Here is a 23,711-nt window from a genome sequence, read left to right as displayed (position 1 = left end):
TTTTCCTTCTTCATAATAATGTAAAGTGGGCCCCCTACTTTAAATAAATTCTAACCAGTTTGTTTCAAAATACTGCCCCTCCCAAAATATATACTTCAAAAATACAGTTAAAATACCTCAATTTTATTTCTATTGCACTGTTCATTGCTTACAAATAATATGATTTAAGTAACAATAAGATTCTTCAATGCATTTTGGCCCTGCTGCTCATCTACTTCTATCTTGTGGTGCCCCTTTAGCATCAGCTGAATCTCCTCCAGAGTTTTGCCCTTGGTTTCAGGCACTAGCCAGTAAATGAGGCCTACTGCCACAAAGCTGGACACACTGAACACATAGAAAGGTACATGGATCCCATAATTGTCCACAAAAGTGGTGTAAATGCTGATAGAAGCAATGGCTGGAAAGACATAAAAAAGATCAGCAATGGTCATGCCTAATGCTTTGACTTTGGCAGAGAAAATCTCTGCTGTGACCACTATAGGGACTATGCCCAAGCCAAGCTTAAAAGCTGCTGCATAAGACATAACACAGACTATTGGGATCCAGCTGATTGAAGTGACATCATAGCCTAAAAATTTGAGTTGAAAGTAAACAGTCATTATGGTTAATGCAATTCCTGTTAAAAGGCCTGAAGTGATCAGAAGAGATTTGCGACCAAATCTGTCCATGAAAAATGAAGCTGTGGTGGCTGATAAGAGCATTATGACTGAAAATAGGATCCCAGCCATTGATGAGCTCATATAAGCTGAATCAGCTTCTTTGAGGATCAAATGGAGGTTCATCAAGATGACGCTGATACCCACACAGTGCTCTGAAGTGTTCAGCAAAAGCATCACCATGAGAGCATAACGGTTACTCCGGATGAGGATCATGTCCTGCAGTCTTCCTTTCTCTCTCTTTTGCCTCTCAATTGCTAGTTTAATCTCATCAATTTCTTTGTCTATGTTGGACCTCTTAGAACGCAGCCTGGTCAAAGCTCTGGCAGCCTCATTGAATTTGTTAGTGTACACATAGAAGTAAGGTGATTCTGGCATGAATGGGAAGAATACTACCTGAAGTTCAAGTAAATTTGTTATAAAAATTTTAATTGGATTCAACATACCTCAGTGGTAGTGAGAATAATCCCTATTGTAGGCACTACATAGAAAGGGAGTATTGTTCCTGCAGAGTAGACAAGGACAAAGCCTAGAAGTTGCATGGTGTAAATGGAAGCTGACAGAAAGCCTCTGATTTGGGGCTCGGCAATCTCAGCAATATACATGGGGGCTCCTATAAACACCATGTTCCCAGCGACTCCAGCCATGAAGCGAGCCACATAAACAACATAGAGATTGTAGGTGCAGAGAATCATGATCCAGCAAATGCACCCCACAAGGGAAGAAAGGATCATTGAAGACTTTCGCCCATATCGGTTCACCACCAAGATGGAGGAGGGCAGGCCCACGGCTGCTCCATATAAGTACATGGTTTCAAGAAGCTCTCCTTGATGGTGTGTTATGAGGATGTGGGTGGTGTTGCCCGTGAAATAGGGCACCATTGGGGAAGTCCAGCCATAAGACATTCCGTTGGAGACGGCCATGAGGGTACCTTGAATAAGTCATTACCAAGGACGCGTGCTGAGAATTAGCGGAAACCATTCTTTTCAATTAAAGTTAATTAATTGTTTGACGCGTCAATGATTTATTTTAACTAATCTTACCGACCGCTGTGGCGACCACCTGCAGCCAGGCCTCGTTCAAAATGCCCATATTTCCCTCTGATCGCTTCTACTGTAATCGACGAACAAATCGCACTAAATCACCAGATAGCCTTCTTTCATCAATTGACCGTTAATAAAATCATTTTTTTTGTTCCAATGGCATTCAGTTTTTCACTAATCGGCGCTCATTGTTCAAAAACTTAATTGCGATTTTATGACTTAGTATTGGCGCTATTAATAACCACGAAAGAAGGTTGGACGGAAATAGCTGACTATTGAGGTTTTTGCCATTTGTAGCAGGAATTTTGCGACTTGCAGTATGATAAAATGGATTGTAGTTGAAAAAAGCGATGATTTCACGGCTTTTCACGAATGATAAATATCAAACGCGTTTCAATAGAATTCGTCAAAGAAGATTTTGGTCCTTTAAGTGTGGGAAATGCATCCGACGTGGGCAGTTCCTACACAAAAAAACGCTTTTGTGTTGTGGCAGCAAGTTTAACAGTAAAACCTTTATCATATATGTATGATTTGAATAAATTGGGGGAATAAAAAGTAATCTTTATTCCCAGCCATATATTATATCAGGTTGTTCGGAAAGTAATTTCGTTTTTTTATGTGAAAATGAATGACAGTTTTCGTATAATAAACAAATGCTTTATTAAATTATATATTGGCCGTTCTGGTCCAACACCTTTTGCCATCTTTCTGGTAGTAGCATAATTCCACGCTCATAAAATTTTTTGTCTTTGCTGGCAAAAAACTGATCGAGGTGGTTTTTGACCTCATCATTTGAGATGAAAGTTTTACCGTCTAAAAAATTTTGGAGTGACCGGAACAAATAATAATCCGATGGTGCCAGGTCTGGAGAATATGGTGGGTGTGGCATTGTGTCCCATTCAAGCTGTAAAAGCTTTTGGCGAGTGACCAAACTTGTGTGAGGTCTCGCGTTGTCTTGGTGAAACACTACACCTTTTCTGTTGATTAGTTCGGATCTTTTCTGTTGAAGTGCATCCTTCAGTTTGTCCAGCTGCTGGCAGTAGACTTCCGAATTAATCGTTGTGTTATCCGGTAAAAGCTCAAAAAAAACGATTCCTTTAAAATCCCACCAAACAGACAGCATCACCTTTTTTTGGTGAATATCGGCTTTGGAAATGGTTTGAGTCGATTCATCTTTTTTGCTCCATGACCTCTTGCGTTTGACGTTGTTGTATACAACCCATTTTTCGTCCCCAGTAATGATGCTCTTCAAAAACGGATCATTTTTGTCACGTTTGAGAAGCGAATCGCAGACGTCAATGCGGCGACACAGATTTCTCTCTGTGAGAACATGGGGAACCCATATATCGAGCTTCGAGGATAATCCCAGGCCTTTCAAGTGGTCATAAACTGTTGAATTCGATAAATTTAACTTCAATCCGATCTCACGTGTTGTTATTCGACGGTTCGCATCAACTAATGCCTTTATGGCGTCTTTATCAGCTTCAACCGGCCTTCCCGAACGTGGTGCATCTTCGACATCAAAATTGCCAGATCGAAATTTAGAGAACCAGTTCTGACACTGGCGTACTGTCAACACACCTTCTCCATACACATCGGTCAATTTCTTTCTGGCTTGAACAGCATTTTTACCCTTTCTGTAGTAAAACAGTAGGATATGTCGAAAATGCTGCTTATCGCTCTCCATATTTAAAAGGGCACCAACCAAAAACTACTGCGTAGAATTAATTGAAATGTTTCACACACAAGCCTTGTTATATGAGCTCTCAAAGCATATAAAAATTATATGGCTTAAGTGTGAGGTTAAGTGCAAAAAAATACCATTAAATCCTCTGTCGGGAAAAAACGAAATTACTTTCCGAACAACCTAATAGAATCAATAAATGGAATAAAAGTCGAGCGATACTGCCAAATTATTTTTAGTATCCGAGATATCTCAGAGTGTTCAAAATTGGTCAAAACTTTCAATATATCGATATCAAATATTTTTTTTACAACACGGAAGTGACATTTTTTTTTTCTATAGCTTTTAATGTGCATTGGATTTAAAAATTTTTAAATTGTGTAAATTTTCAAGTAAAACATTTTATATGATGATTCGACTGCCAGCTTGCTTATAGCCCAACTCGCGGTGTTGTCACTATTCCAGTACTTGTTTTCGTTATACGAATGCTATGTTCAATGTCACTTTTGGGCTACCGATTTGATGACTGACGTCGAATGCGCGAGGCCGCGTCATCAAAAAATCCTGACACAAAAAACACTTCACAAAGGGAAACGTTTTAAGTTTTGGTAGAAACTAAAAAGACCTCGTGGCAGTTTACGATTAAAATTCGTGGGAAAAGTCGCAGATAAATCATGGAGCTCATCAGCGAACTGGTGCAGGCTCCGTTTTTAACGGTGGTGCCAGTGGGAGTTGTGATTGTGCTGATTGTGGGGCTGTTTACATACGCCATACGTCCAGCTCAGCAGCCCAGATTCAAGCTGAGCAGTCTGGACGATCGAAAATCAGGAGCGAAGAAGAAGAAACTCAAAGAAAAGGTAGGATTTCAGCAGTTTCTTTTGAGTACTGCCGTGGTTTTGTGGTTTTCTGAGAGGGACATGAAATGGGGGCACTCAAAATGCTAACCATATGCTTAAAGGAAACGTTAGTCTTAGAATTAGTTGTTTTGTGTAGAAACCAGTTTTGAATGGACATGTCTCTACTGGGTTGCCAAAGGCAGAGAAGTCTCCCACAAAGGAAGCAAAGAAGTCTCCAGAGTCAGGGAAGAAAGATAAGAAAGTTGAGCCTGCTGTCAAAGATGTTAAGAAGACTGATGCTTCCAAAAAAGTAGTGGAAGCTGTTGATAAGAAAAAGTCTACTAAAAAGGTATATTATTTCACAATATTATCAACAATCAGAATCTTTTTTATGTGTGTTTAGATTTCAGTTGAAAAACCTGCAGACTTTGATGATGGCAAATGGGAGACTGTTCCTTCAAAGGCTGACAAAAAGAAGAAGGTAGAAGTGGCATCCATCAAAAAAGAGAAGAAGGTTAAAGCACCACTTGAAGTGCAATTGTCCAGTGAGAAAGTGGAGGAGAAGCCAGCAGTAGTAGAAGAGGTATGACTTCGGGTTTAGAAGCTATATATGTATATATTTTTACCTCCTGTGCATAAGGTGGTTGAAGAGCCTGCAGTAGAGGAGGTGGTATCTGCTGCCATTGCAGAGCCAATACCAGTAGTTGAAGAAAAGAAGGAAAAGCCTAAAAAGACAAAGCCAGCCAAGATACTAAAAGCGGAACCTGTGGCAGAGCCTCCTCAGAAACAGGAGGAGGCAGCAATTCCCCCTCCCAAAGTGGTTGCTGAGCCTCCAAAGAGTGAGCCAGCTCCACCTACAGGGGCTGTTTTTGATGAATTAGGTGGTAAGTTTTCATTCTTTTGTACTTATTTTTTCTTATTTTTCATTAATTTTTCTCTTGCAGACACATGGACTGAGGCAAAGCCCATGAAGAAGAGTAAGAAGAAAGCACGCAGGGACTAATCAAAGAATTTAGCTAATTCCAGGACTGAGCCTTGAGGGGCCTTGCGCCTAATGTGATTGTAAATTGGACCTCAGTGTGGCTCAGTATCAGATCTCGTGGGCTGCTTGGCAAGACTGCCTTTGACTGCAGTAAAAATTACGTCTGTCGGTGGTATTGCCTTGTTGTCAAGTGTGTTTTTGAGCAAAAAAATGTGTCTTTGTCTGCTACGTGTGTAGAGCTATAGATAAAGAGCGTTTAACAAAACAAAAATTAATGATTTTGATACTTCAGCGAAAGCGCCGTAAGCCTGGCGCATTCACCTTAACATAAAAATGGCAAATAAGCTTTCGCCATTCTATGAAAAAAAACTTCATTTTGTGTTGAACGCTCGATAGTTTTGTAACGGTAATATTAAGGGTAAACTAACCTGATGTTAATGCCTCATGTGCGCTGCATTGTAATCCCGGCAGCAGCGTTTCGCAGCCCAAATTTCATAATGAAGTGTATTCGTCTAAAAAATTTTGGCTTCAATGCTGCTGCCACAAAAACGTTTAGGGTTAGTGTTATTTTTATACTTACTTAGCTTAGGGATGTAAATAGTGCCTGTACATTCCATAGAAATGGTACTAATTTAAAGGGAGTGTCAGTGGTGTCAATTTTTGCCACAGTTTTTCGTCGGTTCATTTCGGAATCAAAACAGCAATGCCTTAAGGGCCTTTTCTGCTCGCGTAGACCTCCGTTCAAAACAATCACGTGTCTTCCAATTTGAAGCTTCTACTTGCCGCCCTATATGAGATTATAATATTCTTCTACAAACTGTTTTCAACAAACCGTAAAATGCAAGTAACCACGCTAGTCCTCGACGCTTTTTTCCCTACTATTTTTCATATATTTGTTGTTACACAGAGTTTCTTTGCGTGTTTCGCTCTATTTATTTCTTGTTTCTGCGGTCCAACCGTGCGTTTTTTATTTAATTGATTAACAGATGCGATGTGTTTTGGTTTAAGAGATATTTTTTATAGTTAAGATCCGAACGTTAGTTATTGTGTTTGAGTGTGGTTTCGTTCGATTGCGGACACACTTCGATAATAAGAACATCATTCCGCATTATTATTACTTAGGTCTAAGCATGTTTTAAAATAATACAAATTGCTCTTTTTGTATGTAAATAATTACGATAATGGTTCATCCTCACCGTCAACATATGCGGTTATTAAGGATTGACTTTGAGGCCCTCAATAAATCGAAAATAGCTGTGACGTAGGCGCACAGGATAAGGCCATATGACATAACGGATCCCTGCGGGCCTGTCGGCGCTGTTGCTACCTTTACTTTTGACAAGGTAGCATTAGAGTCCCTATATAAATTAATTTTAGTCCAGATTTATTCGGTTGTCTGTAGCGGCTTAGTCTGAATTTTTAAGTGAAAATAATAGTAAATCATAGGCCTTTTTTTTCTACCACTAAAGCATAGATGTATTCGTTTATTCATATTATATTTTTTTGTCTGTTATGTAATACCTGTATTTGGGTTAAAGGATCGTTACCTTTTGGGGACCATTTTAAAATAAATCTATCAAAAATCAGTGTTTCGTTATTCTACGTCATAGTCCTACCTCTGTTGCCGGACCATCAGCTCTTGTGTAAATTTCGTTAAATCACAAATATTGGTTCCACGCACGTTATTGAAAAACCAGTGGTGTACAAGGTGGCTTTGCCGAGTTAACTCCTGCAAATGACATCAGTTGCAGTGGTTTTATTTAAAAACAAACCATTTAAAAAATACATACTAAATTGAACAATTCAAGTACCAAATCATAATACATTGTTATATCAATAAAATTAGTAATGTTCCTTGACGTCGAATTTGATAAATATCTTACAATTACATCCATTGTCACAACTTAAACTTGCTACAATACTCAATTATGTACAGGATAAACTATAAATTAAGCAACAAAAACACTTGAAGGTTTGCAGTCTAAAAGGTAATTTCTTTTTTGGTGTCTATGCTAAGCGGGTCGGGTTTTATCATGTCTGGCAGACTCTGAAAACGACAAATTCATAATCACTTGAGTAACACTGAATGTCACAAAAGCAATTTACCTCTAAAATAATGGGAGTGTTCATGGAAATGTTGGCGTAAGACACACTAATCTGCTCAATTTGCTGTTGTGGTTGCTGCTGCTGGACTTGTACTTGCACCTGTTGCGTTTGAGCCTGCTGCTGCCGCTGTCGTGCCATCTCCTCCCTAAAATTTAGGAAATTTTATTAGAAAATGGCAAAGGCGATTATGTCCATAAAATAGCGAACGACAGTACATTACGTACTTTCGCTTCTTAACAGAGCCTGAATGGAACCTGCCGCCTTCTCCACGGATGCGATTCATTGCGTGTCGATGCCGGGATTCATGAAGATATTTCTGCGAAGTAAAGGCGACATTAACTTGACATTACAGAAATTGTTGAATGACTTACAGGTCTCTCTTTGGGGATTTTGCCTTCGGCCTCTAGTTTGGCCCGAGCCTGCCTCCTTTTCAAAATCCTTTTGTACTGTTTTGCATTTACATACAGGGGTTCTTCCTCTAAAAATTCTTGACCTGGAATCTGAACTCTTTGAAACTGGGTTCCACTTGTGCTCGGGACCATCTGAAGCAACCAATGATAATATGAAGTGAAATGAAGCCTTGCATCAATCTTTTTTTTTTAATTATGATATGCATACCTCAGGACTCCTTACCATCACCAAATTTCCATTTTGCACAGCCAGTCCTGCAGGGGCCTGCTGCACCACTGTGGACTGCGGGCTGGAACTTTGAGCTATTGGCTGTGCTGTCGCAGGCTGAGCATTAGCAATTTGCACCAAGTTGCCATTGATGTTCAATACTAAACAAACGAATTCGTCTTCCTCACTCTCCAGAATAAAAAATCAAAGCTAACCTGCAGTTGAAGCCTGCTGCAGATTGCCCCCCTCAATCAAGGTGCTTGGTTGGTATATGAAGGTCTGCCCATCCATCGTCTGGACTATCTGCTGGGGAGACTGGACCAGCACTTGGCCTTGTTGTAGACTGCTGACAGGCACCACCTGGATCTGCTGAAGGCCTTGAGCACCAGTGGGCGAAGCCACCTGGATCTGCCCTCCCGAAGGGACAGCATGGACAACTATTTGCTGCCCGTTGGCGCCTTGAATCACTTGACCCGTGTTCATTTGCATCACCTGGACTTGTTGTGGAGTCACCCCCATTACTACCTGCCCATCTGCGGTAGTGATTTGCTCCATTTCTTGGGGGGGCTGCGAGGCTGGAATAGCAGTAGATTTTTGGTTTTTGAGAGAGAGGGGTGTAATCTATTAACTATGCAGAAGAAGGATGTATAGTCCATGGCTCTGTGTCCTTTGTTAAATGGTGTTGTACGCCACGTCCATGGCCACACAGTTCACTGTCCTCAGACATGTGTGTTGTACACAAAAGCACCAAACATTCATTCGAAATTCGGAATCCACATGACCAAGAAATATCGTGATAATTTGTGAACTTACATTGGATAATTCACGGTGCACTTTCCCAATGATTGGTCGAGAAATTCAGACAAATCGTAGACCAATGGAAGGCACTCCGTATTGGTGGTTGCACGAAATACCGATTGGCCGAAGATGGCGGCCGTTACCACTCCCTGTCGAGCACGCTCCGCTCGATGTTCCGTGGACTTATCGACGAACGACCAGCGAATTGGCGCGGGAAATCCGGGCCAATTACAAATTTTCCGTCCTCTGCACGCTGCCAATGGGCTGGGGATCGCTGGGTTTTTGAACAATCACGGCCAGACGAGCCTCAATTTGTTTATTTAATCAAGTTCGATGGTGGACCGGTGGATGTTTTCCGCAACGGCACGAGGCATAAGTAACATCGAATTTCGTGCAAATTTCTTCTATGAAATGTCTTCTTGAGGGCAGGTATCGCGCCAGGGCAACGATCGTAAATCTGCGCCACGTTTATTTTGAAACATTCATTGGGAAAGTCGGACAAATAATTAACTAATGTTTTAATTAATAACAGAATTGGAATAATTAAAAAATAAATGCAGCGTAATCTATGCAGCCCACGTAACACCGATAAGAAATGTATGTCGCAGGAATTTGCAACAAAACCTTCAGCGCCATCTATGACCAAAGAACGAATCCTAACAAATAAGGACGTTTTCGATTCCTATTTAAGAGCGCATAGAACCAGTGGAGTACATTCAATATGGCCGCTGGGTTCAAATCGAAGAAGCATCATTTTCGACTTCTGCTACTTCTCATTCAGATTAGTACAAAAACAACGGTTCTTCTTGTTTACATCTTTACTATCCAACAATAATAATAACAACTGAACAATGTAATATAAAACGATTTGACTAGAACGTTGCACAATCAGAAAAATATTTTAAATAAATAAACTTGCTCTTGAATCCGCCAAAACTCCTCTCATCTCACCCCCCCTTGAAGTAAATCAACAAGTTGCAAGTCATCTCATAGCTGCTAAAGTGTAACGCTGTAGCACACACCGCCTTAATTAAACTTGGAGACAGGCCCTTAAAGAAGCCCTTAGGGCCTTCTAAGTGGTATACCCTTTTAAGACAGTCAATCAGGCCATGGCAGGTAAAATGCTCTCCAAAATGCGCCCTGGCATGTTCAAAACCTTGAATTTGCAGGCGCTTTTTCACTAAATCAAAAGGATAGATGAAGGTTTTGGCACAGAGCCCAGCTAAGCTACCCGCAAACAAACTGCTTGATAAACTTGAGTTCTCAATCTTTAACAGACTCTTATATAGATTATCAAACAGACGGTAAAACATGAACTGAGCCCCAGCATGAGGGCCTATTTGTAGAACTGTAGGCCATAAGCCTCGAAACAAGACAACAGGACCTTCATTTTGACAAATATTTTTAATTGCAAAGAGCATGTTGTGATATACTTTTCGGTGTTCGCTCTGAGCCACAAACCGAGTTCTAACCACATCAAAAGGAAATGAAACTAGTGTGGCAAAGCTACCTGAAATAACACATATCTCGCACAAATTCATCACCACAAATCTACACCTACCTGCAATAGAACCACAAGTGAAATTCACCAATGGGGTCCAATTTGCAGAATATTCATAAGCATTACTTTTTCTAATTAACACCTCATAGCTCCAAAACTGAGCTATTCCATAGCTAATCGAGAGCCATTGAGCCGGTATATGGCCTTTCCAAAAGGCTTTTACACCTTCTTCTTTGAATATTAAACCGCTGGCCTGAATGATTGACCTATGAGTTATTTGAATAAATGAACAATTATGTTCTGATTTATTTTTTTCTACCTATATTTTGCTCTATGAACCTGGTGAGATATGGGCTCAACTTGCAATTGAAACCTGATTTTTAAAACGTCCAGAGGTTGGCATAGGGCTCGGGTAATGAAGCCCGAGACCCCACCTGCCAGCATGAAATCAGTTTGGTTGAGTTTTTGATGAGTGGTGCCCCATCCTACCATCTACAAAATAATTATTCGCTTTTGCTGATTGTTGCTTTGATGACAGAATGGTTCGACAGCAAGGTTTTTTTTTACGTAGTGAATTCAGTTAAAGATACCGAAAGGTTTGCACAAGAATATGTATGAACCTACCTTTGGGCCCTCCTGCCTTCCTAAGAAGAATCAATAGTTTTGTAGGTATTTTTAGGCACACTCAAGGTTAACTGTGTCCTAATTCTTGAATCAATACAGAGTTTCATTTTGATTATAATTTCATAACATTTCCAGCAAAAATAGGGCGGCAAAATACAAAAAAAACTGATGATAACGTTTAAAAGGGCCTGTAAATCTCTAAATATACTCTAAACGTAGGCGCAATTTTTAAGGTTAGAGAGCAGCCGAAATATCATATATCTGTTATTATTATTACACAAATTAAGACCGAATAACTTTTTTGCTATAAATCGGCAAAAAATGTGAGTATTTTCGTGAAAAATTAATAAAATTTACGGTAAATTTTGAATTTCGCGATAAAAAAACTATGACACTGACAACTGAATAGCTGAAAAAAGTTCCCGCATAATTGGCGATATGGTCCGACAAACCTAGAAAGTCGATTTAACACTGTTGCATTTTCATAAATAGTGCCTGTATCTTTGTCGAAAAGAGGTTTTATAACACAATTTTTTTGCTCAAATTGTTTAGCAATTATTGTAGAGAGTGTTAATTTTCAGTGGATTGTACAGATAATTTATTATTTAGCAGTAATAAATTCCACTCCCCAGAAACGTGTTTTAAATTAATTTTAAACTAGTGTCTACAAACATTGTTGCCGTATTTCCATTTAAATCTTCTTATTTAATTTCTTTATTTTCCCCCTAGTAGGTGTGTTTCGCACGGCGCACGCGCACGGCCATCTTCTATCCGTCACTCGCTCGACCTGTCAGATGATTGTCCAGTTTGTGTTTGCGGCTAGTGTGCGTGCGTCATTGTTATTTTCTGGAGTGTGTGCCTCGTTTCTTTTGACTTTCTTTCAGTTTTTCCTAATTTTCTTTTACGCTTAAGGATTCCCACGGATTCCGAACGTTTCGAGGTAAGTTTTCAACCCTCAATCGCCCCACTAGGGGGCTACTACAGCGGTGAAATCGGAGCAAATATGGGACACTTTCGAGTGCGGTTGCGACATTTGCCTTTGTCTCTCTTACGTGGTTCACGTGTTGATTTTCCAGTATGTCCGTTGGTATTCGGGCAAATAGCACACCTTAAAGTTAATGTTTGTACTCGCAGCTTTAGGCTTGGATGAGGCTAGATATGTAGGGTTAAATTGAAGGACGGGACGTGCTTCCTAGCACGCGTCGTTCTTTGTTTAGGAACGCTTTGAAAAGCTGCATACGCTACGACCTTAATTATGGCCTTAACGCTGGCTTCCAGGCTGCTGTGCAGCGTTCATTTGAATTCGCTGTTTTCGTTTGTTAGTGGAGTACTTGCAAGGCTGTTCTGCAGTAATTAATTACTTCAAGGGGCTACACAATTCAATTTTGCCCCTGTAACTCTCCATAGTAATCAGCAGAAAATCAAATAGAAAGCATAAGTTTCTCCAAATCCACCTCCCTATGCTTTTCAATCCAATTTATGATCTATCAAGATTTATATCATGATAAATGACCTGTACCATGGAAAATGAATAATTTTGCTACATTCCCATATGGCTCTTGACTATGGCGAAGCACTGTGCATTTTTCCACACATCTTCACATCTTTGGAAAACCTCCCTGAGCAATTTGTCAAAACTAGAGATCATTGCAGAATGCTCATGTTCAAGCCCAGTTTTGTAGACCTATTTCGAAGATTTGCTATAGTAGAATCCCTAATTTTTCTTATATTGACCCATTGTTCATTCTATTTATCCACAAACACTAGTTCAAGGAAGCAGCCCAGGGGAATGATTAAGTGTGTTATTTATTAATTTAAATTTAAGCCTTCAGTCACTCCTGGCACCATCCCAATGCTGCTGAGCATCGTGGAACACCATCACTTTCAAGCAGCCAAAATCCTAGATGAAAATACTTTTCATCTTCCGAACTTGCTATTGAAGGCTTTTATTAGACCAGGCCTCTGCGTCCGGCAAATTGTAAAAGTCAATTTTTCTTTTCCAGAGTTTTTCGACACCAGCAGCAGCAGGGCCAGTGAAAAACGCGTACAGATGTGGATACGAAAACAACGACCGATAACAATTAATTAGTACAGTTCATTTGAGAGAAATTATTATGAAGGAAGAAGTATTTGCGGCGGTCAAGTTCTTTGCCTGCTTCCTGGAGAAGAGTGAAAAGGTGCCGCGGGAGCAGTTGAGTAACTTTGAGAAACACCTCACGGATCTTCTCATTGAAAGGTCAGTGCTCAGCTATATTTTTATTGAGGGTCATAGCGGGGCGGGGGTGAGTTTGATATCCTCTGGTGGCTCCAGGGACATTGCCAACTCACGTGCAAAATGTGACAATCTCCATATTTAAATTTCTAAAGAGCACCCCCTTTAAATGTCTTCTTGAATTCCCAAAATTTTGCCTTGATTTTTGAGTTAGGGGGGTACATCGGCTACCCCATTATTTGGGGTCACTGAGTGATATTCGTCAAACGTCATTTTGGTGGGCAGTGATGTTGTGGCCTGTAGTGGCAGTCATTATGCTGCAGACCCCTAAGTGGGAGGGAGGGTCTGCTTGCTCCTTATTTGTTGTACATTTATTAGGATACTAAGGTATTGTCAGATACTGACCGTATTCTGGTGGTAGTTTTGGAATACTGTCAGGATTGTGAAGGGTGTTGCCAGGTATTGTGAGAGGTTTTGCCAAGTATTATGAGCATTGCTAGTAGTGCCGAGTTCCAGACATGTTTGGAGTTTTCAGAAAATTGTTCATTGTTGAAAGTTTTTCCCAAGTTCTTTGAGATTTCTTCACTGTGATCATCTTGTTATCTCCATTTTCAGCCTCATTCTCTCTCTTGACATTGCCACCTTCACTAAGTAATTTACTATTGACACTTGTCATTTGGGTCTCATCAAAATTTGCATTTTCTCTCTTGTTATTGTTGTTAACTTCCTTCAATTATTGTTTATTTCACTGAATTGCAACATTTGCATTTTTCCCTGCTCAAAAGGCTGCCAGAGCATTGTCCTTAATCTGTTTTAGATTTTCCTATTCAGATTGCGATGGAGCATTGTGGTCTTCAAGGATGCTTCATTGAAAGGTTTTTGAAGAGTTGCCACGGATTCTTTACCCTCGTAGGGAGCATTTGCACATGTTTGTAATTAACTAAATTGACGTTTTAATCGAGTTTTCGATTATTGTTTCTCATTTTGTCGAATTTATGGTAATTTAAATTATTGAACAGGTTTTCAATTAGGTACTTTTAGCGTTTGCGCAGAAGTAGGTATCATGAATGACGCGACATTTTTTTCCCCACCCACAATGATTGATTTCTTGTATTTACAACTGCGCCCGGGGGGCTGTGCACGTCCCTGAATTTTTCAGATCGTTTTCGGCATTTTTATCGTTGACGTAGAAGACTGGCCCCTGAATGAGAATGAAGCGAGTAATAAAATTACAATATTTGCAAACGCCTTCTTTTCTATTCGGTCGAATTCATCTTACGCAACACGTATGCGCATTTGGCAACGTTTAAAGCCGAAATTCGAGTATGTCACATAACACAATAATTGCAGAGATTTGCAAACTGTTACATATACAACGATGCCGCCAGGTACCCGGAATTACCTCACGCCACTACGTAACGGCAATTTGCGACAATTCCACGTGTCTTATTGCGAACTCGTTTTTGACTATCACCCCTCTCGTTTTCGGTAAACAAAGGATCGGTAGTTCAGCCGTGTCCGTTAATAATTATCCATGGGGCACTTGGTAGGTGCTTATGACTAAATTCAAATTTTCAGCGATTACGGTCCTGTGCGTAAAACTCTTGGGACTGTCAGTTTTAGGTCAGCCAATCAGAGCACGATTTTAAATCACATGTTAAGCAAATGTAGCTGTGCTTGGACGAACGGTTCAGTGTGTAATGGCGTCGACATTTTTTATGAAAATTTCAATTCGGCTTCTCTAGAATTTGCTTCAAATTAGCATAGGTTCATCGATATTTAAAATCACAGATTTATGCAAAAGTTGTCCTACTTACGTTGTTGCTATTTTACGTTAGAGATGTCTTGGTCGTCTACAAAGGTCCGAACGACCGTCTGAACGGCCCCAAATCCTGCCGAAAAGTCGCGTATCGGGCACTGAACTAGAGTTAACAGCATTCAGGGAGTATTTGCTCGCCAATCTCACAATATTGAGCATTTTTGAATAAAGTCTCGCACACGAGCAAAGCGCCCGTCAAATCTGTTGGGGTTGCAATTTTTGGCGCATGCGTAGCCGAGGGCTTGCCTAGGCAGGAAAGAGGTTACTTTCAGCCCGGGCGTAAAAAGTGATATTTCGTAGCCTGCTTTTTCGGAACCCATAAAGGTTAAATAACGCAAAAACATTACGTTCGCCTAAGCGAGGCAGCGACGCCCACGAACGTCGGTTAGTTTTATTGAATTTAATTACTACGAAGCGTGAGGATTTAGCATTCGAAGCATGAAAGGTTAAAAAACTCCCAGATTAGCCTTGGTGGTGAATGGAGCGCTGTTCGTTCGGCCCGATAATGGGACAATTAATTCGATTTTTTCCGCCGAGAGCTGAGTAGCGCAATGGGATAAGGCGACCTCTCGGAGGAAGCGCAGGGGAGGTCATCCAAGAGAGACTGATAGGACTATCTCGCGGGTATTTATAACTCGGTTCATGCAGCAGTGCAATGCGCGCAACTTTGCCTCGCTAAGAGCGCTCGGCTCGCGCAAAAAGGCCGGCAAATTTTGCCGGAAAAGCTACGCTGACTGGGCGCGTTCGCCTTTATTTCTGGAGCTTCGCGAGCGTCGCCGCGTTTCCGAAACAATGCGCCCGACGTTGTTGTTACTGTTCCGAGCAGCAAGAACAATGCGTAATTAATACACGCGATCTTGTGATACACTTTTTCGTGCCGCTGGCACACTTTGCCGAAGACCGTTTCATTATTCGGACCGTTTTCTAAAAGGGGAAAACGCCATTGTAATGCTCGTACGGTCGATTTAATGCCGCTTGACACTAATTAAGACGAAATCTCGCGTCGGTTGTCAACCGAGCGAGCGCCATTCCCTCGCATCCTCCACAAGGCCGCCCGTTAAGGGTGCAGTTTCGTCCCTGTAAGTTGTGGGATTTTTTCCCCCGAGTTCGGGTCGTTTTCCTTCGGTCCTCGTCGCGAATGAGTCTCTGGTGATTGGCTGGAAATCGAGAACGCCACAGGTACCATGAACATTTCGGCCGAGCCGCGAGGAGCGGTACCGACAGGGCCGGACTCGCTTTGTTTACTGTTATTGTATCACTGCGACGTTGCCAATGAAAAGCCCCGACGCGGTCGCTTTAATGTAGGGAAATTTTCCGATCGGTTGGACCAGCCGCCGCCTGATTGGCCCGTGCGATTTTTGCTAAATTCGGCATTGGCCCCTCACAGGCGCAAATTGCACTTCCGAGTCGTTTGACCAGGTTCTCTTGTTTTCGTTATTTTTTACTTATTTGAAAAAAAAGCAATAAAAATGAACATTTTGAACAGTTTAAGAAATATTTATTTGTTGTTATTTTTAACACAGTTGTTGTGCGTTTTCTCAAATTCGCAATCAGGCAGCACTAGCGCTCTGCTTTGATGTTGCCTGACAATTAAATCAGAACTGTTTAAAGTCATAAATAAGCTTTCTTACGATTTCCTGCTTATGCTTCGCTCGGGCGTGTGTTAGTAAGTTTCAAGTCAACAACTCGGCAAAATACAGGAAAAACACCTCCACAGCATGACCTTTTAAAGTAAAAACAGCCATCTAATATTTTCTTTGCAATTAAAGAAATTACTATGTAATTATGCGGCTTTTGAAGCAATAAAATATTCCTCGTTTGTACCACATCCAATAACCAATCAAAAACTTCGAGATAAATCAATAAGTAACACTACTATTCTATATTTCAATCACGTAAACTGGCCAAAATGTCCCCTTTCTCGCTTATTCGAGAGCCCAGTTCGACGGCATCACCGCGCGTCTAATCTCGTGTGGATTTTCTCGCATGCATTGACAAGCTTGTTACATTTTCATTATCAATTCCTCTATGGAGTTAAGAATGCAATTTAGCTTGTAAAAAACTCAAAACGCAAAAATCCAGAGGTGTCAGTTCTGGGCTTCGACGAGGCCATCTTATGGAACTGCAGAAGGCCGTGGAAATATTTTTCGAGTGCGTTGCTGAGTTGTTGACTTGAAGCTTGTTTCATTTCACTTACTCACAAATTAAATAAACTGTCATGAATTGTATATAATTAAATATGCGAAAATCGAGGGGTGTCAGGTCGGGTGGACGAGGACGCCATCGAATAGCACCACTAAGAACATTTTCTATTTGATTAGGCAAATTGTCAGCTAATTGGCCGGCGCAATTTTTGTGAAATCCCCTGCAAAAAATACTGTTAATTAATTTGCGTTTTCACTGACGTCACGGTTTTAGATAGCGTGCAAACTTTTAAAGGTTTGCAGTACTGGTTCGAAGGTCGTGCCCGATTTCTGAATCTTCGCCATAATAGAGGTTGAACACCGTTAAGCAGAGCTTTCTATTTGTTTGATAACTGTGTCTGTTTGACAAACTGATACATTTGGTTTCTATTTAATTAAATACCTGAGGAGGAAAGTTGCTGCTTCGCAGATTTTTTTTTTTCGGTCGTGTGACAACAGGGTATCACAGTGCTGCTGGAGCATGTTGTGGATTGCCTCCCTTTTAAAAGGGGGATTTGCGTGCAAACATCCGCACACTGCTGCCGGACTTTTCCGCAGTTAACTCGAAGGCAAACCCGTTACAAATCGAGGTTTTTACGTTATTACTCAGCCGGCATTTCCTGCAAATCAATTGCTTCCTCGTAATGAACCGTTCAGATCACTCTCGGCCATAATAATTTAATATAATAGACAACGCGATTTTGAAATAGATTTAATACGGGTGGTTGCGTTCGGAGTAGAGAGAGACTTGCGTAAAATCAGCTTTTTTTTTGTTGGTTTCGTAAAACCTACGTCGTCGACGTCTTCCAACCTTGGCCGACCAAGGAGCCCGAAATTGGCCAATTCGAGGCTGATTCAGACTTTGCATTAGATGTTTAAAGATGCCAATTTTGCGTATTGTGCGATGGCTCACCACGTGTACAAAGTAATCAGTTGAATAAAAATAGGCAGAAGATAAGCACTTTCTTGAATGGGACATTAAATCAGCAGGAAATTAGAAATTATTGCGTCACTTATCAGGCACTTATCAGGATATTGGAAGTGCACGTAAACAATATACAGAATGTTTATTTAGTTTTTTCAAATCCGGACCTGGTACATTCGCTCTTCAGTCTTGAAGTAATTTGAATGCTTTTTTTTTCGTTGGCCACCTAATTTTCCCGATACGACACCAATGGATTTTTCCATTTGGGCAACTATCAAAGCACAATCTTACAATATCAAAAAACCTGTATGTCATATTAATATTAACATTCCAAAATCTTATTTTAACTAGGTTCGCCCCATTTGCTATTCACAACTCACCCTTAATGAGCATTCTCTCTGATTTCTAGGTTTGAGAAGCATTGGTTCCCAGACTTGCCCAGCAAGGGCCAGGGTTACCGCTGCATTCGTGTGAACTGCCTCAGTCCTGTGGACTTCACCCTGGAAATGGCGGCCGTTAAGTGCGGGCTCCGCTACAAGGATCTGAGACTTCCCACTGAGCTGACCGTGTGGGTGGACCCTAGCGAAGTGTGCTATAGGTAAAGCAAAGCCCCATCCTTCTGTTCACGCAACGAGGCCTAGGACGTTGAAAGTAGAATTGATTTCGGCGCTAAAAAGTGCGGTGTTCACTGGGCAACTTTAAGGACGGCCGCAATGGTGCTGTTAGATTTCAGGAGAAAATTGCGCGTTGGTAAGGGCGATGCTCTATGTAGGTGCCGAGTGCATTGTAAAAGGAGATTTTGCACACGTTGAATGTGCAACACGAGTGTGTTAGTCATCAGTTTATGGGACTAGGAACATCGCAATTTACGCCACAAATCTGAGGAGTTCCTGCCAGTCCCTCGCTCGATTATATTTCTTTCTTCATTCTCAAGGGTGTGCCGAGAGAAGGACGACTTTCTTGGCAAATTGGTGAACAAAATTCTTCATGTGTTTAGGGGTTAATTAAAACCTTTCAACACGCATTTCCCCGAATCAATCATCAAGTTTTTTACTATCGCATCAAGGAGCATCATGTGATCGATTATGTATTTAACAGCAACAAACCATATCTGCTGTAGCGAACGCGAATAACAATAACGCTTTATTAAACAACATGCTTGAACAGTAAATTCGCTTAATTGCGAACTCAGTGGGTTAAAAAGCGGGCCTCAAAGAGGTTACACGTAACGTTTGCGTTAAAGCTGCATTTTCCAATCGCTTCTCGGTATATATATCGCATAAATCCGCTACGTACAAGGCGACGGCTGGTGGTAAATAACATCGTGTACATACAGCTGGTGGTACTTTCAAAGAGAAATTTAATGTCACACCCACATGCTGCCGCATGAAATGTTACCGAATGTCGGTTATTATGCGTTTTTTCCCCTCCCTTGCCCTTTCTATTGTTGCTTGGAAATGCCATTAATAATTGGCCCGTTTGGTGTGGCAGACATCGGAAATTTCAATAACAATGACGGTACTAGAGATAAGAAAATGTGGTGTGTTTATTGAGTTCATTCCAGATTGTTTCGTATGTAGTAGAACGTAGTGTTCATTATCGCTTACACGTAGGAATAAAAATAATGGTTAGTGTTAATGGGTCGCCGTCAGCAAGGCGTGCATGTATGGCATTACCATTCCACATGCCGCGGAACGGGTCCGACAGCCACTGGGCTTGAAAATAATCGAGAACACATGCTTAATCGGTTCAATCGACCAACAGACGCAACGATATAATATATATATTATATCGTACATATGTATGTATGTATGTATATGCACATTAGTAAATTTTACTAATAAACAAAGCCGTATATGGTGGCCCTCCCATGCCGTCCCGTTCAAACACATGAGGGCAGTGGTGTCCAACCTTGAACTCGCCACATACAAAGCGTCGTGTCTAAAGCCTTAGCATTGTTGTTTTCACGTTAATTGGCGTTGTTTTTCACTCTAATGAAATTAATCTAACTACGCAAAAATTTGGCTTACGTCGATATTGTTTTCCTCGCATCAGATCACTGTTTGGATAGCGGTCCCGACCGTGTGTGCATATTTTACTCTGTTTCAATAAACAAGAATGCGTTGATTAAATAAAAGCCGAATTGAGGAATCGAGGCCGCAAATCGGGGAAAGTCCCTAAATCTAATGCGTATTTTTAAAGCGCGGCAACGTGGCTCACTGCCGATGCCCTGCGTCACCACGCAATTTGCGGTCGTACTGGTGACGGATGAAAGCACAAGAACGGTGCCGCGTTGCCATTTGCAACTCCCGATGGGAGATTCGGGTGGGAACGGCATGGGGTCGAACCGCGACTCGAATGCAGACTTGTGGTAAATTCTGGGCTTGGTGGCTTCAAGTAGGCTCTAGAACGCGTTTTTGAGAGATATAGTGCTGTATGTATGGCCTCGGCTGAAAATGTAAGCTCGATCCGCAGTCTCAGTTGAAACGTAGGGAACCAGCACCCGGAGAGATTTTATAGTCGGGCCTCGTCCGTGTGACTTTAAATTAGTACGCTGAGTTTTTCATTTTCGTTTTCTTGCAGACTTGGCGAATCTGAAGGTTCGTACTGTACCCTAGCATCTTTTCCCCAATCGGATGCGTCGTCGACGACTTCCTCCTCATCGAACCCGCCCTCCACGTCGTCGTCGCCGCGGGCCCTCAGCCCCGCCTCCACGCCGCGCAGCCCATTACAATCGCCGATCCCGACCCACGGGGTGCCCATCCCTGAACGTCAGCCGATGAAGGGCCGGCGACAAGGCCACGCCCCGCGCACCAATTCGATGGCGCGGTCCCCGCCCTCGGGGGCTTACCAGGGGAACGGATTCGACTACGGCTCGCCAGTGGGGAAGTTCCGGACCAACCAGGGCGGCTTCGTCGGCAATGGGGGTGGTAGATCGAATAGGCAATCGCAACGAGAGGTACGTGACTCATATGTTGTTTGTAGGCTGATTTGCGTAGTGCGATGAGAAGTTCTGTAGAGGTTCCCCATTTTTTGCATGGTTAAAAAATTGCCTATGTTGGGCGCCATTTGATCCCGTTATGTCTTTTTTAGTGTGCCACACTTTTCTGACACAAGACTCGCACACAAATTGGACATTAATTTTAAGAGTTACGTATAGAGTTAGCGACGAGACTTCATAGGTAAATGACAATTTTTTCAAAAGTAGTTTTTTGATTTAAATTGCCTAAATTACATTTTTTGTCGCATCGCTCTTCTTCTGGTCTACCGTACCCCGAAAGCAGCCTTTCTTCACATTTGATCTTTGCAGATGAACTTCAACACATTCAGCCATCCCCACCACAGGCCTATGTACCCCCGCTGCGACGGACCGTCCTATCCCATGGCGCCCCACTTCTACAGGAACATGACCAACAGGAATTACCACAAGAACGTCCTCAGGGTGTAGGAAGAGTTGCAATCTATACATGGGGCAGGACTGACAATTTCTGTGGAGGCTGGAGGAGGTGCAAAGACCGCCTTCAGCTGTGGGCGGAGGCAGTCTTGCGCCTCCTTCTTGCCTCCCCAGTATTGTCCGGTTCGCCTAATGGGTTTTTTGTATTTTAAGGATTACTTGTAGATGGTCGATAGAAAAGGTCTGGAAGCTTATTCAACGTAAAGGAGACGCGTTTTCTCCGTCCAACGTTCTCCATTGCATAAATGCCTTTTCTTCTATCGTCGTCCTTTTAGTTCTTAAGTTTGACCACGTTTAAGTAGGTTTAGAGGGCGTGTCTTTAGTCTCATCTCTGATTTCCCGCATTTCGTGTATTCTATGTCTGTATGATACTTTAACATAGTAAAAGTGTGATTTTCATTATTATTCGTTCGGCCTATTAGACTGTACTGTACGACTCTTTCGAGGCTGACTACTAAAACGATTGTGATGATTAATTTTTAGTGAAGAAGAGGGTATTGTTCTCGAAGTTTCTAAGTCACGACTGCGGCCAATCAAGAGCTCGCTCCGCCCCGAAGATTGTTCGATTTGTATCGTTTCGGTTTGGCGACAATGTTCTTTAGTATTATCTGTGATATTATCGGACGATTAGCATGACAAGTATGCACAGCTTTAATCGCCTTGTCATATTGATATTGGATGCTTTGAATCGCGCTCGTGCACTGAGCCCTCGGGCCTCCAAGCATAGCAACTATGTGTACATATTTTATCAAAGAAAAGACTATATTTTTACGGAAATGATTTTTTAACAGATTTTGGTTGGCCGCAGCGAGCAATTAACTTGATATGCACAGTTTCCCTTTAACTCCCTTTCCGGGGCATTTGAAGGAAAACTGGGGCCATACGCATCTGTGTAATATAATAAATAATGAACCTAACGGTACAAATTTGAATCATTGGAATGCTTTACGTTTAATATCGTCAATTTCCCGTCAAACCAACGATCGTCCTATTCGCCAGTACGATTTAATTTTAATCCTTTTTTACATTGTGATAGTTAAATTTTAGGTTACTGCTAGCCGCCGGCTGAAAGCGGCGCTAAAGACTCTAGCTGATAGGGGGAATATTTTTGAGAAAAATACTCTGCTTTCGTTTCAATTACTGTGTAAATATGTGTGTGCGTGCGTGGGTGTGTGTATCACTGATTTTTGTAGCTTTAAACGAATCCTCTGTAGGAGCGAAACAAGGCAGGGTATTAGGACCTTTTTTTACGATGATCTATATTGTAATCCTTTAGAAGAAGAAACTATTGTAACCGCACCTTTTTGCATTAATAACGAAACAACTGTAATCCGATCTTCACTACTCCTTAACACGCAACAATCGAGCTGAAATTGCAAGACTTTCCAGTCGTTCAGCGGCTCAAACTGATGACGAAAAACGCGATGTCTCGTAGGTTATTTAGGGCGGCAATCACAACGGGAATAATCCTGGCTGAAGGTTGAGAGTGTCCTACCTTAGAAATTAATTTGTTTTACAGTAAGGGTTTGGTTATGTCTTCAAGAGTAAATTTTCTTATTTGAACAGGACAGTGTTCGAGGGTGCAAACACTCCTAGATAATGCCTAAGTAAGTAAGGTTTGGTTTATTTTGTACTTTTTTTTATAATGGTAACGATTCCATTTTTGCATACCTTAATTAATAATAATTAAAACAAAAAAACTAACAGGGTGTTTTTGAACAGATGTCTCGCCTCAGTTGAGCAATCTAGTTTCGATCTTCATGACTATTATTTTTGATTTAATACTGCTGGGCGGGTTTTTCAAGCCTCCAAGGTCTACGCCCAAGGTTTGAAGGCCCTGACCAAACTTTCTGTAGAAATATGTTACATAATAAAACATATGTATAAAGAATAATTATTGATTGTTCTGTGTAATATAAAATACATTTTTAAATATATTAATGTTAAGCAGTGCATTTAAACCACGATCTTTTCTTTCCGCTTCTCTTTGGGCCACCCTATAAAAGGCAAGCGAGTCACGGTTCATGCAGTCGGAAATGTACTTTTTTTGAACCGCTATTTTCGGCGCCAATAAGTTGTAGAAATTCAAGAAAAAAGTGGTGCTGTATCTCAAGAACTTTACGAGGTATCGACGAGCGATTTTCGACATCTCAGAAAGCTTGTGGAAGGAATTAATTTGAGCTACTTTTTAAAGCAATTGGCCCACGCCTGCTCGAGTTAACATGGTGCAAAATTTGGAAAGTGAGGTACTTCCCCCTTCGACGTTTTTC

The 23,711-nt window shown here is 41.4% G+C and overlaps 5 protein-coding genes across 6 annotated transcripts; 2 read left to right on the top strand and 3 right to left on the bottom strand.

Moving 5' to 3' along the window:
* Window positions 1-164: 164 nt before the first annotated feature.
* On the bottom strand, window positions 165-1,837 carry LOC136411672 (facilitated trehalose transporter Tret1-like). The gene is made up of 3 exons (XM_066394325.1): window positions 1,700-1,837; window positions 1,103-1,587; window positions 165-1,052 (listed from the first exon to the last, which is right to left on the bottom strand). The coding sequence occupies exons 1-3, from the start codon at window positions 1,746-1,748 to the stop codon at window positions 165-167; spliced, it is 1,422 nt and encodes a 473-aa protein (XP_066250422.1). The 5' UTR covers window positions 1,749-1,837.
* Window positions 1,838-3,915: 2,078 nt separating this feature from the next.
* Window positions 3,916-6,787, top strand: LOC136411925 (uncharacterized). The gene is made up of 5 exons (XM_066394740.1): window positions 3,916-4,240; window positions 4,377-4,568; window positions 4,623-4,802; window positions 4,860-5,103; window positions 5,164-6,787. The coding sequence occupies exons 1-5, from the start codon at window positions 4,058-4,060 to the stop codon at window positions 5,220-5,222; spliced, it is 858 nt and encodes a 285-aa protein (XP_066250837.1). The 5' UTR covers window positions 3,916-4,057; the 3' UTR covers window positions 5,223-6,787.
* Window positions 6,788-6,944: 157 nt separating this feature from the next.
* On the bottom strand, window positions 6,945-9,043 carry Nf-YA (nuclear factor Y-box A). The gene is made up of 7 exons (XM_066394739.1): window positions 8,739-9,043; window positions 8,141-8,500; window positions 7,926-8,086; window positions 7,679-7,849; window positions 7,532-7,623; window positions 7,308-7,452; window positions 6,945-7,248 (listed from the first exon to the last, which is right to left on the bottom strand). Exons 2-7 carry the CDS (start codon window positions 8,478-8,480, stop codon window positions 7,183-7,185), a joined length of 975 nt encoding a protein of 324 aa, XP_066250836.1. The 5' UTR covers window positions 8,481-8,500; window positions 8,739-9,043; the 3' UTR covers window positions 6,945-7,182.
* A 583-nt stretch (window positions 9,044-9,626) lies between these two features.
* Tpc1 (Thiamine pyrophosphate carrier protein 1) lies at window positions 9,627-11,203 on the bottom strand. Its single transcript, XM_066394508.1, has 4 exons — window positions 10,849-11,203; window positions 10,544-10,716; window positions 10,285-10,490; window positions 9,627-10,233 (listed from the first exon to the last, which is right to left on the bottom strand). Exons 2-4 carry the CDS (start codon window positions 10,714-10,716, stop codon window positions 9,671-9,673), a joined length of 942 nt encoding a protein of 313 aa, XP_066250605.1. The 5' UTR covers window positions 10,849-11,203; the 3' UTR covers window positions 9,627-9,670.
* A 428-nt stretch (window positions 11,204-11,631) lies between these two features.
* Window positions 11,632-23,402, top strand: LOC136411376 (maternal B9.15 protein-like). 2 transcript variants are annotated; one of them, XR_010752322.1, is made up of 6 exons: window positions 11,632-11,788; window positions 12,852-13,084; window positions 18,397-18,585; window positions 20,571-20,946; window positions 21,081-21,169; window positions 21,298-21,436. XR_010752322.1 is itself a non-coding variant. In XM_066393918.1 (5 exons), the coding sequence occupies exons 2-5, from the start codon at window positions 12,963-12,965 to the stop codon at window positions 21,433-21,435; spliced, it is 825 nt and encodes a 274-aa protein (XP_066250015.1). In that variant the 5' UTR covers window positions 11,632-11,788; window positions 12,852-12,962; the 3' UTR covers window positions 21,436-23,402. The 2 variants fall into 2 exon arrangements, 1 of the variants encoding a protein (XP_066250015.1); XM_066393918.1 differs by lacking the exon at window positions 21,081-21,169 and having other exon boundaries at window positions 21,298-23,402.
* Window positions 23,403-23,711: the final 309 nt, after the last annotated feature.

This window comes from Euwallacea similis, chromosome 10 (genome assembly GCF_039881205.1).
Source record: "Euwallacea similis isolate ESF13 chromosome 10, ESF131.1, whole genome shotgun sequence".
NCBI lineage: Eukaryota > Metazoa > Arthropoda > Insecta > Coleoptera > Curculionidae > Euwallacea > Euwallacea similis.
The sequence above is the reverse complement of the archived record's forward strand: the minus strand, read 5'-3'. Positions and strand labels throughout refer to the sequence as shown.

Coding starts and splice junctions, on each gene's coding strand:
- LOC136411672 (XM_066394325.1), bottom strand. CDS start 1,748: ATGGGCATTTTGAACGAGGCCTGGCTGCAGGTGGTCGCCACAGCGGTC. Junction 1,588..1,699: donor GGTGGTCGCCACAGCGGTCG/GTAAGATTAGTT, acceptor GACTTATTCAAG/GTACCCTCATGGCCGTCTCC. Junction 1,053..1,102: donor TTATTCTCACTACCACTGAG/GTATGTTGAATC, acceptor CTTGAACTTCAG/GTAGTATTCTTCCCATTCAT.
- LOC136411925 (XM_066394740.1), top strand. CDS start 4,058: ATGGAGCTCATCAGCGAACTGGTGCAGGCTCCGTTTTTAACGGTGGTG. Junction 4,241..4,376: donor AGAAGAAACTCAAAGAAAAG/GTAGGATTTCAG, acceptor TGTTTTGTGTAG/AAACCAGTTTTGAATGGACA. Junction 4,803..4,859: donor AGCCAGCAGTAGTAGAAGAG/GTATGACTTCGG, acceptor CCTGTGCATAAG/GTGGTTGAAGAGCCTGCAGT.
- Nf-YA (XM_066394739.1), bottom strand. CDS start 8,480: ATGGAGCAAATCACTACCGCAGATGGGCAGGTAGTAATGGGGGTGACT. Junction 8,087..8,140: donor GCAGCAGGCTTCAACTGCAG/GTTAGCTTTGAT, acceptor TCGTTTGTTTAG/TATTGAACATCAATGGCAAC. Junction 7,624..7,678: donor AAATCCCCAAAGAGAGACCT/GTAAGTCATTCA, acceptor TTTACTTCGCAG/AAATATCTTCATGAATCCCG.
- Tpc1 (XM_066394508.1), bottom strand. CDS start 10,716: ATGGTAGGATGGGGCACCACTCATCAAAAACTCAACCAAACTGATTTC. Junction 10,491..10,543: donor GTTCATAGAGCAAAATATAG/GTAGAAAAAAAT, acceptor AATAACTCATAG/GTCAATCATTCAGGCCAGCG. Junction 10,234..10,284: donor CACTTGTGGTTCTATTGCAG/GTAGGTGTAGAT, acceptor GTGTTATTTCAG/GTAGCTTTGCCACACTAGTT.
- LOC136411376 (XM_066393918.1), top strand. CDS start 12,963: ATGAAGGAAGAAGTATTTGCGGCGGTCAAGTTCTTTGCCTGCTTCCTG. Junction 13,085..18,396: donor ACGGATCTTCTCATTGAAAG/GTCAGTGCTCAG, acceptor TCTGATTTCTAG/GTTTGAGAAGCATTGGTTCC. Junction 20,947..21,297: donor ATAGGCAATCGCAACGAGAG/GTACGTGACTCA, acceptor TGATCTTTGCAG/ATGAACTTCAACACATTCAG.